The following is a 17,054-nucleotide window of genomic DNA, read 5'->3' on the forward strand; positions in this document are numbered from 1 at the left end:
GGACTGTAGCAGCATTGTTAATAAAATCCTTACAGGGTATTAGTGTGTATCAAAGATGAATATATTATTGTTACACAATCCCTTGTTTAACAAAACTGTTCACTTATTACTTTCTAGGCCAAATATTGTTCCCTTAAGGTAACATTACATCACTGTATATTTAGAATTAATACAAACCCAAAATGACTGGTAAACAAACTATTATTCTAGTATACAAAACATGAGAAGCAGTCAATTCTAAAAGAAAACTGTGAAAGCCTTGTTTTAGTAAATTTAAAAGAATTATCAGGCACAAAAATAATTTTGACTTCAAGGAACGTCACCGCATCTATGAAGTGTTTTATGGCAAAACATTTTACAATTTTCATAATGCTGACTTCAGCACATCTGAATCATATATGTGACTTTGATGAAATATAATCATATTATACGTGAATTAAAGGTAAGAGGTAGACAAACATTTAAAAATAGTCACTAAAATAAAAAATAAAAAAAACACCTTTCGCCTTTCAGGAGCAACAAATGTGGAATAAGTTAATGATTGTTTCCCTGAGTATGTTACTTTTCACATGGTTTATTAATGTAGGGAAAAACATCAGCTGCTGATAGTAAACAACTAACAGATGTATTACTGCATCATATGCTTTTTACATCCCCTTGTCCAATGTGCAACACAATGCTCCCATTATCTGGAAATGTTTTCACAGATCAGAGGCCTCTGAATCAGGACAGGATGCTTCATTGGTGGCATGCTCCACAACCAGACAGATGAAGACACATGTGATGCTTTACTTGTGGAGCCCCATAAACTGGGCTAAAACAGTAATTTCTCATGATAAAAAAAAAAAACCACAGAAACTTAATTGAGAAAAACATGACAAATCTCACTCGTGCTTGCTGCAGTTATCCACACATGCTTTAGCCACTTTAAACACGTGATATACGCTGACCAGAGGGAACATGGTGAGCGCTCCGATTAGGGAGCCGGCCTGAATAGAGATGCCGCACCACAGCAGGGCAGAGTGACCCGCCTCGTGAAGCAGAGTCCCAATCACAACCTTCAGATAGGAGAAGATGCCGGTGAAAATAATCCCTGAGATGACCTGTAGAGGACAGAAGCAAGTAGCTGGAATCAGTGGTGGACAAGGTGAATGGGGGAAAACAAGACGGAGCAAAAAACATTTTCCAACATCACGGATAGCGGCCTTTAATAACTCAACGAGTTACAAACCATGGCAACATCTAGCGCCTCCCTGCCGTTAGCACTTTTCAGTTTCCCTCTGAAACGGTTTCCATTGTTGTCTGTGCTGCTTGCGTTGCTTTTCTGTATTTGATTGGGTTTTCTATCTTTGCAGCATTTTGGCAGTTAAATTGATGAAGATGGTTTCTTCATTTGATTGCGTTTGTCTTGTTGTTTGAGTTTTCTTAAGTTATTTGTGGGTTAAGCTCTTAGGGCCATGGTAGCCATCACTTTATGCTTTATGCTGTTTTTTGTGCATACAAACTGCGTAACATGTCCACAGATAGAAGTTGGACAGGACTGTGTGTACATCTGATTAAGTGAGACACAAATAAGACAGATGTGATAATAAACTATGTGTAGCTTTTACTACTGTTGATGTATGGGGCATCCATGTTGGATCTAGAGCTCGGGGTACTGCAAGGTTGTCTTACTTCCCAATTTCCCTGAGTTCAAGGGCCGTGTTTCTGACTTTGACCTCCGAGTACAAAGAGAACGTACTATACACCGGGGTATTGTGTCGATGCATTTTAAATGATGCCCAGCTCTAGAAATATGTATCACCACTCACCACTAAAGCCACACCAGCATGGTTTCCCAGGAGTGGAGGACAGGGGCTTAGTGCTGCTAACGCCAGAAGATACGCAGCAAATACTCCCCCTGCTAAAGACAAGAAGCCCAGACCAGTGGAGGACCTGAAAGACAAAATGAAAAACAAAACACTTTAGCCAAAACTTTTATAAGAAAAGATGGTCAGAACTATTAAATTTAAGCATCTTACAAATACTTAAAATGTATGTACTTAAATAATTAACCAATATTTTCTCACCTCAGGATAAAAAACATAGCTACAAAGCAGGCCAGGGGGTTGGCTATGTTGCCAAGGACCACAGAGAGGTGAAAGGTCATGGTGCTATAGGGCAAATAGGAGAAACTCTGTACAGACGGCAGGACCCCGTTGGTGAGGGCGTTGGAGACTGCGAGCAGAGACAGCAGGTAGATGTTCCGCTGTGTCCAAAATGTCTGTGGCTGTTCCTCCACCTGCACCTGTTCCTCAGACACCGGTGTCCCTCCGTTGTGTAGTGGGTGTGTTTCCTCTCCATTCTTTCCGGCTGCTGAAGTGTCAGACTCCTGTGGCGGTGCATTTTCCTGTGACTCTATCTGCCTTTGCATTAAAGCCTGGAAACTCAGCGCTGAGATTGACAGCATGACGCACAAGAACCAGAAGAAGTTCTGTACGGGAAAGTTCTCTTCTAAATACTCTGGCTGCACGGTGCCATTTACAGTTTTACACTTCAGCTTCCCAACGCCTTGCCCCAAAGCCACAATACAAGGAAACAAGGCGCTGAGGCCCTGGCCAATGAAGAAGGTACGAATGTACTGAGGGGGGTAACTGAACATAAAAGGCAGGAAGGTGACGTTGGACGTACAGCAAACAAAAGACAACACAAAGGTGATGAGCAGGAACACCAGTGACCTTTTCTCTTCGGCGATTGTGACGGTGTGTGACCAGAAGACAGCCAGGAATCCCGAGGCTACCACGGCCAGCACCTGGATGCAGTGGATGACGAGGCGTTCGTTCAAACGTCCTGGAGCACAGTGGTGTGTGATGGTCACTGCTATTGGACCAATGTTCCCAAACGCTATCAGCACTGAGATATAGGCTGGCAGGTTCCACCCTAAAACAAGAAAAGACGGCTATCAGTAAGGGCAACAAGCTATAGGTAAACAAACACAATGGTCACTTTATTTTTAACATCTTAAAATGAAAAATTAAACAATGTTTTGGGGTTGACCACTGGTGCTTTCAGGAAAAACTTAGAAACAAACGTCTCTTGTAGTTGATATGAATTATTTCCAGCAATTACAAATTAAAGTTTTAATCTATATAATCTAACACACATCAAAAGCAGGTGTATTCAGATATTGTTGCCTTAGTAATGGTAGCAATACTACATGACAAGTAAAAATGCTGCACGACAAAATTCCAGCAGAAGTAATTTTAGAGTATAAAAAGTAAAAGAACTTATTTTGCAACAGAACGACCACTCTGTTATTTAAAAACCGGTATTATTTAAGTTATTATTAGTAGGGTATTGAATTACTGTGCATGTACATATAACTATGTATGCTGGTGGGTAGTTTAATCAATACATTATTAGTAACAAGTAACTACAGCTGTAGAAATGTAGTGGAGTAGTGAGTACAATGTGTCCCTCTAAAATGGTATGAAGAGGAATAATAATCTGAACTTCGTTTAAATGGTAGCTACGTAAAAATAATACTGTGCCCCGTAACTTTACACTAAACATTTAAATTATATTATTTACAAAATATTAAAGCAAAGATGTCCAAATAATGTGACCATCGTTATGTTTTGATAAAGTCTTAAATCTTTATGACCAAAGGCCAGACCGGGTGAACATATCATCTCAACTGGAGCACTGACCTTCAGGCAATACGTTGACAACCACCGGGAGCTCGAGCCACAGACTGTTTACGGAAATCCAGGAGCCCATGGCGAACAAAGCCACCAGCACGTGGGTTACCGCCGCACTGCTCCACCATCTTCCAGCCATGGTATTACTGCGACCAGAGAACTAACCCGTTGGTTGGTTACCCGCTTGATTTTGTTGAAAAGCCCCTGACTTCAATCCATAAATATAAAGTCTATGCAACAGACCAGCAGACCTCAATGTGGGCGAAGTTAAAAGCTTAACCCCGCCCGCTGCTCAACTCATTTAATACGGCGTCCGACGTGGGACAAGAAACCTTAACTAATGTGGCGAAATGCAGCGATTTAAACTCAATGAACTTAATCTCTGGTTTTAAACATTAACCACAATTCCCGTATCAGGACTGTAGAATGGACAATTGTTTTTATTGTCTAATAAGGTATAGGGCAAAAAACCGCGTAGCGTGTGTGTTTTGTCTGTTTGGGGCGGTCAGTTTTCCAAGGAACTTGAAGGCACCATCATCACAGAACTCACCAATGCTAAAAAAACTCAAGACTAGTTGGCTATGGCTCTGGTTCGAGCCTTACGGATGCGTTCGTTTTCTCACCCACTGACATGTGATGCGGGCGGCGTCAGAGACCTTTTCAAAAACACGGTTTTCCCTCTAAAAAGGTTATACTTAAGGATTTTTATTTGTCAATGTCAATTTATTTATATAAAACGTTTAAAAACAACTTGGTTGACCAAAGTGCTTCACAAGGTAGAACCAACAATGAAGCAGTTGAAAAGAAAATAATGAACTAACAATGGTAATATCTATCCTTAGCTGGAAGTAAAGGCCAGAGAGAAGAGATGTTTTTAACAGTGATTTGAAGTGTTCATCAGTAGGGGAGGTTGTAATCTGAAATGGAAATGAATTTGACAATTTGTTGCTGGTTATGATTTATGCACTGAGTTGCTGTAAATATGTTTATACTGTATGTAGTGACACGTCACATTTAGAACGATGATTTCAAAAAGCCTCTTTCATTACTGCTCAGGTTTGTTATGTAACACTGAACTCTTGTCTAAGTGACTGGATATGAGCCTAACTTTTTCTATGTGTTGATATCACACAGATTGACAAAAATAATAGTAGACATTTGAACAAAGATGTTTATTTTGTCAGAGGTTCATACAATATATTTTAAGGCAGCAGTGGTTTATCAACTGACTTCTGCATGATCACAGTGGGTACAATCTCATATTAAAAAAATAACTTCTCTGCAAAAAAGAAAATAGGGCTAACTTTCTAGAAAAGCCTTGTTACAATACATCACCATGCAAATTATGCAACCATACCAAAAGTGTAAGACTTTTTGTAAAACCAAACCACATTGATTGGCAATGGAAATACAGTAAAGATGCTGACACACCAAGGAGATTGTTGGCCATAGGTCCAAGTCGCCCTAGGTTTGCAGTGTCTGAACTTTTATTTCTCGCTTTTCCCCCAGCAGATTCAACATGTTGAAAGGGTGAGAGGAATCCATTTAATTGTTTACTTAGGTTAAGCAAATTAGTTCACAAGAAGAAAAAAAAATAATGTAGGAAAACAAGCCGTCAACAGTAGAATTGACCCACACAGAAAACTTATTATTTTTCATCATCTCATCTAATCAATCCCATACACATTTCTCAAATTACATGATAGGCAAGCATTTTGAAAGATTTAGATACCTACATTACAAAATAAATACAATTATTTCCTATACCATAAGACGTAACATAAAGAGTGTAGACATCTCTTCCTCTGCAGTAGTTAGTACTAGACTGAGATCGGAACACCCTAGCAAGCAAGCGAGCTAACTAGCCAGTCAGCTGGCCACTAAATAAGTACAATTTAACAACTGAATTGAGTTACCCTTTTCAAATGACATTTAGATTATCGCTGCCTGCTGGCATGGAGAGTTATTTCCTCTCAGACCCTTCAGTTGGCCTTCATCACCAATAGTTCTTTACCATCTGCTGGGTGTGCAAGCACCGTAACACACAACCGCTACATCTGGGACAGAGTTATACATTATTGCATTTGTGTGGAAATACTGAGGTCATTGTGTGTATTTTTGATTGGTTTGTAAATGAAAAATCATATGAGGAAGTCACATTGCACCCATTGTCATGGGTAGCTGTTTTCACCGTAACCAGTGGCAGCATCTGTTGCGTCTTGGAACACAGGCTTTGTTTTGGTCTTTCTAGGCGCCCAAACAAGAGAGTACCCAGGTTTAACACGAGGAAGTGCAAGCTTCAGCTTTAACACCATTTGTGTGCTGTTGTGAAAATCACAACACAAGTTTGGGTCTGGGTTGTTTAGTATCATTTTATGGTACAAGATTTCACAACGCATCGCTTCCCGTTTTTCCGCTCTGGGCTTTCCATCAAAACGCAGCAGCATTTTGTCGACATCCTGCTGTGACTTGCATGGCCCTCCGTTCCTGTTCACTGTGGCGATTATGTAATCCCTATCCATGTTCTCCTCAAGCTCTTCGTGCACCTTTGGTACCTTTTCTTTTTTAATACTGATACCTTTCTTCATCTGAGGACTGTAGTCCTCTTTTTGGCCAGTGTGTGTATTCTTCTTCGCATGCCAACCGGAAGATTCATCAGAGCCAACATCATCAGATAAGCCAGATCGGTCATCGTCTTCCTGAGAGTTGTCCAAGCTCTTGTAAGAGCGTTTGGAGGACTTTGGAGATATTTCCTTCTTGTAAGGATCCGCGTGGCTGGAGGGATGTTCTGCCATCAAGACAGAGAATGTGCAATTTACAAGTTTTAAGCTCAAATCAGGTGAAGGAACTTGAGAAAATGGTCCCCCTGGAAGGAAATCCTTCAGGTGTTCCTCAGTGACCGCTGCAATCACCTTTATTATCCTCTTCAAGCACGCTCTGATTAGGTCTCTATTTGTGCGCCACTGGCCACAGAAATGAAACACTCCATGAAAGGTTTTTTCCTGCAACGGGAACTGCAGAAAAACATTTGTGGCCCCTTCAGGTTCCAGCAGTGTTGAAGGATCTTTGGACCAATCAAGGTACTTTTGGTAGAGACAGAGTATGTACTGGCTGAAGAGGGAGTACTCTCCTCCGCTTTTCAGAAGCTGCCAGTAAGGGCCGACGATTTTGCAGTAGACAATGGCAAGAACGCATACAAGGCTCTGTATCACAGAATCATTAGCATCAGTGGCAACACACTCCAGAATAATGTTTGGGCATTTGTCGTTGTCCATCGACAGCAAATCAGAGAAGAAAAGAGCCATCTCTTTGTGATGGTGGATAAGACCTGCTGCAGCTTCAAAATAGTTTTTGAATCGGTTAGACTGGTTTGGCGTAAGTCTGGATGGATTATTTTTTTCCTCACAAAATGCTTCCCAGTGTTTCCTGTAGTTTTGCGTGGCACAGGTGCTCGGGCTTAAGATATCACAAGCCATGTGGATGTAGCGCGAAGTGGCGCTCTCTGACATATTCACAAAGTTCTTGAACTTTGGAAGCTTGTCGCGGCCCAGTTTCTCTCCCATCGACAGAATTATCTCTCTTTCAAAGTTCATAATCTGCTTCTCCACGGCATCATAAATGTCAACGAGGAAGTTGGCGTTGCAGTTTAAAAACACTGCGGGATAAACAAGTGAAATGTCTTCACTGAATGTGTCTAGTTTTCTCTCAAATTCTAACATGGCTGGATGCTCCCTGCATGTAAGAGCATACTGATTTTTGAGGAGATCTAAGCAAACTTGCTTACACGCTTTGTTTTTTCCACCGTACACTCCTGACATCTTTTGGACGGACACCATTGCAATGTCAAGTAGAGTCAGAGCCTCTTGTTTGTTAACTGAGGTTTCATCTTCACTCTTGGATTCATCTAAATCCTCATCACTTTCATCGCGCATTGAGACGTCTTTCAGTCTGTTCATCTCAGGCTCCTCATCTTGCATGATTTCATAGCTCTCGTACTCCTGCTTGATTGTAACTTTTTCATAATTTATTGTGTCGTCTTTTTTAATGCGTTTCTTTGCAATTAATCGTGGCATTTTTTTCCGCACCAGTTCAAATGGACTTTGAAGCACATTTTCCATCACTGCATTTCTCCTGTGACTCCTCGTTTCATAATTGCGACAATACTGTTTTAACTTTTTTATCTTGGTTCTAAGGACTTTATATGCCTTTTGAATGTCCCCATTCTTACAATACTCAGGGTTGAAGTTCTTAAGCCAAGTAACTAGAACAACTGGCGCAATTCGCTCCCTGGTGACAAAGTTGCATAACTCGAGAATCAAACCGTTTGTGACTTCGATTGACTGCGCTCGCTCTGAAAAATCCCTCATTTCCAAAAGATGTTGTCGTTCAACCCCGATGCTATCACATATTGGGCCAACAAAGTTAAAGTTGACGTCTGACTCCAGGAAAGTCCGCCTCGCGATACTTCCCAGACTCAAGGTTGTCGCGATGCCTCTTTCAATCAAACGACGAAAGTCTGCTGACTGATGACTGGGGAAGGTTTTCTTAAGCCAATCTAAAACGGCAAGCCACGGGAAATTATTTTCCTCTCTCATAAGTCCTACTTGAATCAAAACTCTGTTCCTGCATGGTGCCTTTTCCAGCTCCAGTCCTTCTCCCGATTGAGCACCAATGAAGTCTGCAACAAGCTTCCAATAGTACTCATCTCCTAAAAAACAGAATGGCGACAAGTGAACAGGAAGTAGTGCTGGACAAAGAGGCGAGGTTGCAATTTTTTGGATGGATGGAGTTGGGAATTGCTTAAGGGGAAACCTGAAATTGAACAGGATTACATGTATTGTATTTCTTAGTGTTTTCTGATGAAGGGCAATGTAACCACCGAAGATGCCAAGTATGGGAATTATGCTAGAAAAACACATTTAGGAAATGGCTAGTAATACATGCATTATATAGAGATTTAGCTCATAGTCATCAGAATAGCAGCTTTAGTACATGGCCATTTTACTTACTCAAATTATTTTCAGTTACAGCCGCTTTACCACAAAGTGAGAAATCTTGGCTCTCCTCCATCGAGTGCTGTTTTAAAAAAGAGACAGTAAAAAAACGTTGCAATCAGCAGCATCTAGAAGAATGACCTTGTTTACATTATGATTTTACTGTTTGAGTTCCCAGTTGAATTGTGACTTTTGTTTTATAATGATCATTATGGTGTGATCACCATAATGATCACACTCTAAAATTTCCTTCGGGATGAAAAAAGGATCTATTTTTACCCTCATTCAATCCCAACAAGCAGAGTAAACTAATCTGGAGGCTAATACTACAAATGTATCAATCCATCACAATGGAAAAGACACTAAAGTTAGGCAAAATTACATCGTGACACTAGCAAAAATTTGTAAAAAGTGCTTATTATTTTCAGTCAGCGTTTCATACAGTGTGTGCACCTGAATGAGTAAGGAAATGACATAGAAATGATTAAGTTTCATACTTTCAGTGTGGTCCTGTAGAATGTACCCCTGCAGAAAAAATGCCTCCCCTTGGAATAGCTTTACAAGGATACTGAAGCTCTGTAGGAAAAGTAACTCCTATCCTGAAAAGACAATGAGATGTAAATATATATATATATATATATATATATATATATATATATATATATATATATATATATATATATATATATATATATATTACTCATTCTGATGGTTTAGGCGGAGGTGGTGGTGTATTATGTTTCACAAAGGAGTTTCTAACAGTAAGCCTACTCTTATTGATATAGAGTGGACAAAATCACAACAAACACCCTACATCATATCACAATACTGTACACAGCAGCACAGACTAGCCCCCAAAACAGTGTCTACAAAACCTGAACATTATAACCTTGGGTTTGTTGCAGGGCCGTTGTATTGGAGTGCAACATTTACGAGAAATGAATAGCATTACCTAATCAACTGGAAAATTAGTGTACATCTGTTATTTTGTTCAGCCTTGTGGGAGTTGGGGGTCCCAATCCAAGCAAGAAATCGCTCGCCCCATGGAAGAATAAGATTTTATTTTTCTTGATTCTAATATAAATAACAACACCAAGACGATATCTGCGGGTTACTGGCTCTACTGGTTACTGTGAGCAGAGAACACAAGCATTTATCGCTGCCTCTGCAAACGAGTGCACCAACTTACCCCTGCATGCTAATGTTAGCTTTGTGGGCAACTTGCTAGTGTTAGCAGAAACTTTGCCTGCAGGAAATAGTTTATTATACCACAATACTCCGTGAAAAAATACCAGATCAGAAGCGCTGTAGTGCATTCTGTGACATTTTACAATAAATTTCAAACGGTAGCATTCAAAGCATACTCTCTTACCTAGTAAGTAACGTTACACAGCCTCGACAATTCTTCGTTTCTCAACCTCACAACACAAAGCGTGGTGGACGCTAAACAGTGGGCTCTGTTCGGTAATTGGATAGTTTCACAGAAGGCGGGCTGTTCTCGAGGTCTCCACCAATCACAGAGGATATGTGAAATGCATTGTGGGTCTACTACTGAGGTTGGCGTTTGCCATTCGTTTTGGTCAGTCTACTAGCCCTAGCTAGCTAACAGCAGGTAACTCAAAATAGCAAAGAAATAACCTTTTTATTTCAGAAAATATTTCTGGTAATAGTATTATTTGTCAACGCAGAAAACGTTGTTATGCCAATGTTCTGTGACGTTATGTAACTCGTTAACTAACTAGCGTTAACACAGGTTAATTGTATGAGTAAAACGTTAACCTTAGCTTATTTAGCTTAACATTAGCGAATTTGATACATTGAGCTTGCAAACAAATGTACGTTGACATTGATGATATGTTGTGTAAATGCTTATTTTGTATTTAACTCCACAACAAAACGTTGTTCAACGGTTGATGTTAGTTATTCGATAATCTTTTTCTCTCACTTTATAAAATCCATGATGTGACTGTCTGGTCTTCCGTTTACAAACAATTCAGGATGCGCACGCAGCATTCAGATAGAAAACACATTTTTGAAAACGATGACTTTTATTGTAGTTATACTATTGTAGAGCAGTGATTCCCAACCAGGGATACATGATGGTACTTGTGCTGTTGCTAGGTGGTACTTGGAAAGATTGAAGAGCTGCTCAACTAATCTGAAGGGGAAAAATAAGAAATTGTGTGCTGTGTAGGTTTGTGCTGTGTTGTGCCACCCCCTGCAGTTAAGTCTTACACAATATACTTTAAAACAATCTGTATTGGTGTACTGTAAGACACAAGATATGATTGATCATACAATTTATTTTGTTGTTTGCACTTTCTCCCCATCCACTCTGCTGCACAACATGATATTTACATCTTATTAGCCACATAAATCACCCAAACGGATACAGACAGATTTTTTGTGATTTTCTTTCAGATGCCTTTATGTCACCTCTCAGCCAACGTATGGTTTTCTGTGAATGAAGTTTGTGATTAAGACGAGTAAGCAGCACACAATGGATTCCCCTGAAGCAGAGGCTTCAACTCACAGTGAAAGTCGAGAAGACACTGCACCAAGCACATCAAATACATCAGGTCAAGGAGAAGATGGACCAAAGCCAAAAAAGGCTTCTTATAAGAGGGCCACTGGTAAGCCTGCAAATGCAAAAGCCAAGAAGCGTAAAAAGGCCCGAGTCTCCAGGCCGGCCCAGCTTGGCTACACTGTGCATCAAGGCGAAGATATGCTTCTTGTCATATCAAGTTCTACTTCTCAGTATGATGGTTCCGCCTGGACTCCCCCAAAGAAGGGAAGCAAAAAGAAGAAGCTAGCTAAAGTAAAATTAAAAGCTAATCAGATTAAGAAAAAGACAGTCCGTGCCAAGCCTAAACCAGCAAACAATGCAGTTGCTAAGGAAAAAGAGAACACTGATTTGTTTATGCTGCAGAACACAACAGATCACAGATGGGGTCAAAGTCTTCCCGAGGAGGTGCTAATCAGTATTTTTCAGACGGTGGTTGTCCAAGATGGCGCTGTACCATTCCTATGCAGGTAATTATCACATGTGATTGTGTAATTTAGGTATACTTAAATATTCAACATTTGTACTATGACCGGATTGAGATATAAGACTTAGAGATCCTTTATTTCAACATTATCGTTTGTCAACTTTCAGTGGGAAGTTTGATGATGATGTGATCATGTCCTGTTAGCGCTTTACAAAATGATCTTGTCCAAATTAATGATTCTAAAATTGTACTTAAACTCTCACAAAATACATGTATACAGGGGAAGAGTTTTTTTTGTTTTAATGCATAACATAAATTTGGTTAATTTAGAAATTATTCTGTATTCATTTGCTATTTCAGGATTAAAACTGTGAATGACGATTATTTCTACTAACGTTTAAACCGCAGACTGTTTTGTTGCCATTGTTCATTTGTGCCATTTAATGCAAGAACATAGCAAAAAATGGGTGTCACAATTCCACAGCGCTCAATTTGATGTCTTAAACTTAACCTGAAGAGGCAATTTTGTTCAACCATCAGTCCATAACCCTAACACATTCAAATTACTACCATAGAAGACAAAAAAACAGCAAATAACCACATATAATTAGTTATTAATGAAATAACATGAATAATAGAAGTGTCATTCTATAATTTAAAAAAAATATCATCCAGCTAGAGCACTGCTATTTGGGGGCCATTAATTCCACTCCAAACAAAATGTATTTTATACTCCTGTGTTTGTGGTGTAGGGTGGGCAGAGTTTGTCGTCTGTGGAACGCTGCCGCCTCCAGTCCCGTCCTGTGGCGTAAAGTGACTGTGGGTCACTGCTGGATTGCACCAGGGAAAACCCAGCTGCCTAAAACTGAGAAGAATATTAAGGACACTTGCAACTGGCTGGCACAGAACAGGTACATTACATGTACATTATGCGAACTGTGATTAATTTTGTGCTTAGATGTCTTCAGTTTCTTTTTTCATATCTTGCAAAATAAATAGATAAACTGTGCTTGTTCTCTAGATTCTCTCAGCTGCGAGACTTCTCTCTCTGTCACTGGACAAAGAATGTAACCTATGCAGTAGAGGTAAGTCTTCAAGATTAGAAATCTTTTTTTCTTTTCTTTTTTTTTACTATATAAGCTTCTGAACACCAAAACCTTATTTTTTAATTAACCAACCAGATGGAAAAGTATTTTGGCAACTGTTCTGATAATCATTTTATTGTTTTTGTTATTTTTCATCCTAAAAGTAAAAAATTAAAAAATACTTGCAGGTTCTATCTTCTCATATCTCTATGTGAGGGCTTGATTCTATTATTTGTTCCATGTGACAATAAAGTCTGGGGGTTTGACAATTTGAATACATTACCTTGGGCTAAGGGTATTCATAATCTAATTGTATGGACAAAACAATCCCAAAAAATAATCAGCAGATGATTAAATAATGAAAGTAATTGCTAGTTCAGTGCTGAGAGTCTGTTTGAAGACTATTAAACTAGAGTTTTGCTCTAAAATGAGTGAACTGTTCTCCCACTCTATTTTTTTGTTTCACTAAAGTTTGTCTGATAACTTATAGTTGGCTGTTTTTATCACCAGATTTTAAATTTGAAATGTGTTTTTTTCCGGCATATATGCTGTGATCAAATTTAGGTTGTGTCGCAGTTCTGCCCCCAGCTTCACTCCCTCAAGCTCTCCTACTGTACAGGCCTGACTGCAACAGCCTTCCACAGCCTTGGTCGGCACAGCCGGTCTCTGCAGAGCATCGATCTCCAGTATTCAGAGGTACATTTTGAACCAGATCAATTATTGGATGGGTTTCACCGTTAACAGAAAGGTTGTTGTTGGTGAATGCATCCTAAAGTATATTGATGTATAGAATAGGATCACTAAATTGTGTTTAGTTATTGTCCAATTTGATACACCAGTCACAGCAAACGACTCATAGCAGGGGTTCATTTACCACCTTCTTGGTTACATATTGAAAAGTAAATTTGTTGTTGTGTGTTTGTTGTAGTTTCAGGTGGAGGGACTCCTGGAGTACCTTGAAAATAATGGGATCCAGATCAAGCAAATTTTGTTCACTCATGGTTTAAAGAATGACAGACTGCTGACTGCCATCACTGTAAGCACCCCCCTCCTTTTTCTCTCCAAACTATGTTTTTTGCATGCATTACACACAGCCCCAGCTATGGAGGACAAATAAACTTGGTACACTCAACAAATCATATTTGTCTTTTCAGAAGGGAAATTGTCCTAATCTGGAGTTGTTGGAGGTCAACACAAAGCTGGACAGTAAAGGCTGTGAACTTCCCATTTGCATCCAGGCACTACAGATGGCGTGCCCTAAACTGAAGGTAAAAACATTAATTTTCTAATATAAAGTACTATTTCACTTGTCTATGCTATTCTGACTATTGGGACTATATGTTAATGTGACTGATTTTCAATTATTTTTTTATTGTGTTCAATGTATCGGGCTCTGTAGTTTCCTTGATCCCTGCTAAATGAAAAAACGGACAATTGTTAATAATACATTTTGAAGCTCTTGTGTATATATGAATTGTAATGCTTTAAGAGCTTAAACAATTGGTTGCTTTGTCGATCAATAGAAATAATTGCGACATGAAATTAATTGGAACTTAGTTTTGATAAATTCTTCATTGTTTGTCATTTTTAAAGCAAATAGAAGATGATGCTTTACCTTGTCATATATCACTGTAAACTGAATATCTTTGGGTTTTGGACAAAACAAAGAGATTTGAAAATGTCTCCTTGAGCTCAAGTAAATATCCTTGACATTTTCCCCAATTTTGACATTTTTATGAGCAAATGATTAATTTAATAAATAATGTGCAGATTAATTGATCAGAACACTCACTAATTGCCGCCCTAAATCCTATCTTGTCTATTGTCATTGATGCATTTCACACTTTTCATGTTGCGTGTCAGTGCTTGATGACTCCGTATGCTGTGTGGGCACCGCATTTACCCATGAAACTTGGTCATCTATTGTACATGTATTCAACTTCCCATCAGACCTTCCGGATGCTGAATGTCAGGCCTCTGCATAAGATGATGCGTAATGCTGCAGATTCAACATTAGGCTTCCCGTTATTGGAAGAGCTGTGTATCGCAACCACATCTTATTCCTTCATGACCGACAAAGATTTGTGGGACATCCTCTTTGGCTCCACCAGGCTGCGGGTGTTGGACCTGCGAGGCTGTTCTCGAATCACACCATTTGGTCTCGCAACACTACCCTGTCTTGGTAGGTCTAACTCATACTATATTTTACCTTATGGTCAATTGGGGGTTATTAAGTTACTAGGAGTAAGTAGGATCATAAAATGGGACCTAATGTGGGGCACATTACTGAAATGCTAGGTATGGTATTTTTATATTTAATCCACATTGACCTGAACATTTATTGAGGTGAGAGAAATACTTACTTTTGCTCTGCTTTTTATACTGAATACCCTTTAAGCTATTGTACAAATGTATAGTTATTAAAAATAATGTTCACAATATCAGTGATCTGAATTTGCATTTAAAACCCTTTTTATTAAATAACGCTACCTTCCTTTGTTGTGATTTGGCAGAGCTTGAATGTCTTTTCTGGGGACAATATTTCAACAGCAATGTTACGTTGTCATCACCTAAAAAGGGGCTTCACATGGTGACCCAGAAATGGAGTCGAACACTGCAACAGCTTGACATCGCAAATCAGCTCTTCACAGAGGAGGACTTGGAAATAGCGATGAGTCACCTTGCTCAGGTCACAGAGGCAGATACCCTGCGTTCACTAAACCTGAGTGGTACCAGGATTACAGCACCTGCCCTCAGGTACTCAATGTATAGTTTTTAGTCTTAACTCTACCAGTCAAATAAACTATAAACTTAACCTTTTAAACGACAATCTGCAGGCATGCAGGACTAAATCAAGCATTCACATTTGTAAATTCTGGGTGCAGCAAGTTTCCAATTACCACTATCTTTTCAAGGATTTCACAACAAACAAATTGCTATGTGTACTTTATTTTGCAGACCAGTCATTGGCCAGATGACTGCTCTTAGCTACCTCAACCTTTCATCCTGCCGTTATCTTCCAAGGGGAATGAAGCGAATTTACCGTGGCCAAGAAGACATTCGCTTGCTACTGGACAAATTGGAGTAGTCAATATTCATATTTATTTGGTTCCAGAAATGGTTTCTGGCATATGTGCATGTCTTAAAACACACTTCTTTGTGGATTAGATTGTTTAAGTAAAGTGGATATTTTACCTACAGGTCTTTTTGTAAATGTTTTATATGAATATTGTTCACACAAGACAGATGAAAAATGTGAAAGCCTGTCTTATGCCTGTGCTAGAAAACATGCAAAAGCCCTTCTTATTATGCTAGAAAGCAAAGGTTTGGAATCTAGTACAAAGCCTGCTGCTGTTGTATTAATGGCAATTAATGAAAGGTAAAAGCACTGTCTACATGTACAGTTAAGGGGAGACATTGACATGTTGAATTTGAATATATTTATAGTCACCTGGATACCTGGATTTCTTGGATATAATATTTGACTCTTTTTTCTTCTTCTTTTTTTTTATATACATTTTGCACCAAAACAAAATCTAGAAATATTTGACATTGAAAATAAATGTTGAAAAGCATTGTTTTATATTTTCTTTGCACTAGAGAGTGCTGTACACTCAAGCTAACTTTACAGAATTGCCATATGTGGTCTGTCACGCTGCATTTAAACAGTTGTCGAGGACATTCATTCAAGTATTTTAAGTAAAAAAACATTTAACACTTTGAAATGACAATTGTTTGAATTTGATATGCTTTACTGTTTTTGTCCACGTGTCCATGTGAGGAGTCTTCAACAAGGAAATTATTTTACACTTTTTTTTTAATAGTTCCCAAAATGTCAAGATGTTATTACAAAATTGCTAAAAGAAAGACAAGATCTAGTACTTATATCTCACTTCTTTATTGGGCCACAGACAACAGTTTGCACAAAAAACAAGTGTATGGCTGGCCGCCAAGTGAGGTTAAAGCAATTCAAGATTTCAGCAAGAAGAGCTTTGCCTGCGTGTTATAAAACATAGCTAAATCCATAGTGTAATTGTCAGATTTAGGTCATATAAGGCCAGTTGGCACTTTAACAGCGGACACGGGCGATTAAAATAACTGAAGATTAAATGATTTGTTACAAGCACAAGGAGATAGTACTAACTTCAATTATGAGGGAATTGAAGGTTAAAAATTCAAAGGTAAATGCTTTTCGAAAGGTTTTCTTTCCTTCACTTGTGCAAAAGAAGTAAGCTAAGGCCTGTGATGGGATCTGTGACACACCTCTCAACCAGCTGAAGATAAGTGAGGTTCTCTTGGGTGTTG

At 39.0% G+C, this 17,054-nt stretch overlaps 3 protein-coding genes across 5 annotated transcripts; 1 reads left to right on the plus strand and 2 right to left on the minus strand.

Moving 5' to 3' along the window:
* Window positions 1-530: 530 nt before the first annotated feature.
* Window positions 531-3,948, minus strand: slc52a2 (solute carrier family 52 member 2). Its single transcript, XM_034892651.1, has 4 exons — window positions 3,690-3,948; window positions 2,070-2,919; window positions 1,812-1,935; window positions 531-1,103 (listed from the first exon to the last, which is right to left on the minus strand). Exons 1-4 carry the CDS (start codon window positions 3,817-3,819, stop codon window positions 885-887), a joined length of 1,323 nt encoding a protein of 440 aa, XP_034748542.1. The 5' UTR covers window positions 3,820-3,948; the 3' UTR covers window positions 531-884.
* Window positions 3,949-5,698: 1,750 nt separating this feature from the next.
* On the minus strand, window positions 5,699-12,478 carry LOC117956878. 3 transcript variants are annotated; one of them, XM_034892191.1, is made up of 4 exons: window positions 12,398-12,478; window positions 9,172-9,273; window positions 8,690-8,756; window positions 5,699-8,388 (listed from the first exon to the last, which is right to left on the minus strand). In XM_034892191.1, exons 3-4 carry the CDS (start codon window positions 8,748-8,750, stop codon window positions 5,852-5,854), a joined length of 2,598 nt encoding a protein of 865 aa, XP_034748082.1. In that variant the 5' UTR covers window positions 8,751-8,756; window positions 9,172-9,273; window positions 12,398-12,478; the 3' UTR covers window positions 5,699-5,851. The 3 variants fall into 3 exon arrangements, with proteins under 3 accessions (XP_034748082.1, XP_034748081.1, XP_034748083.1); XM_034892190.1 differs by lacking the exon at window positions 12,398-12,478 and adding an exon at window positions 10,047-10,278; XM_034892192.1 differs by lacking the exon at window positions 12,398-12,478 and adding an exon at window positions 10,047-10,278 and having other exon boundaries at window positions 8,690-8,773.
* Window positions 10,218-15,990, plus strand: fbxl6 (F-box and leucine-rich repeat protein 6). Its single transcript, XM_034892193.1, has 10 exons — window positions 10,218-10,286; window positions 11,096-11,707; window positions 12,417-12,575; window positions 12,686-12,749; window positions 13,314-13,445; window positions 13,678-13,785; window positions 13,904-14,017; window positions 14,700-14,931; window positions 15,263-15,506; window positions 15,708-15,990. Exons 2-10 carry the CDS (start codon window positions 11,139-11,141, stop codon window positions 15,835-15,837), a joined length of 1,752 nt encoding a protein of 583 aa, XP_034748084.1. The 5' UTR covers window positions 10,218-10,286; window positions 11,096-11,138; the 3' UTR covers window positions 15,838-15,990.
* Window positions 15,991-17,054: the final 1,064 nt, after the last annotated feature.

This window comes from Etheostoma cragini, chromosome 14 (assembly GCF_013103735.1).
Source record: "Etheostoma cragini isolate CJK2018 chromosome 14, CSU_Ecrag_1.0, whole genome shotgun sequence".
NCBI lineage: Eukaryota > Metazoa > Chordata > Actinopteri > Perciformes > Percidae > Etheostoma > Etheostoma cragini.

What these genes read in the sequence shown, in the direction of transcription:
- slc52a2 (XM_034892651.1), bottom strand. Translation starts at nt 3,819, where the DNA reads ATGGCTGGAAGATGGTGGAGCAGTGCGGCGGTAACCCACGTGCTGGTG. An exon ending in TGTCAACGTATTGCCTGAAG is followed by an intron (nt 2,920 to 3,689) that starts GTCAGTGCTCCA and finishes TTCTTGTTTTAG; the next exon opens with GGTGGAACCTGCCAGCCTAT. An exon ending in GCTATGTTTTTTATCCTGAG is followed by an intron (nt 1,936 to 2,069) that starts GTGAGAAAATAT and finishes TTTGTCTTTCAG; the next exon opens with GTCCTCCACTGGTCTGGGCT.
- LOC117956878 (XM_034892191.1), bottom strand. Translation starts at nt 8,750, where the DNA reads ATGGAGGAGAGCCAAGATTTCTCACTTTGTGGTAAAGCGGCTGTAACT. An exon ending in TGTAACTGAAAATAATTTGA is followed by an intron (nt 8,389 to 8,689) that starts GTAAGTAAAATG and finishes TCTGTTTTTTAG; the next exon opens with GAGATGAGTACTATTGGAAG.
- fbxl6 (XM_034892193.1), top strand. Translation starts at nt 11,139, where the DNA reads ATGAAGTTTGTGATTAAGACGAGTAAGCAGCACACAATGGATTCCCCT. An exon ending in TCGATCTCCAGTATTCAGAG is followed by an intron (nt 13,446 to 13,677) that starts GTACATTTTGAA and finishes TGTTTGTTGTAG; the next exon opens with TTTCAGGTGGAGGGACTCCT. An exon ending in GACTGCTGACTGCCATCACT is followed by an intron (nt 13,786 to 13,903) that starts GTAAGCACCCCC and finishes TTGTCTTTTCAG; the next exon opens with AAGGGAAATTGTCCTAATCT.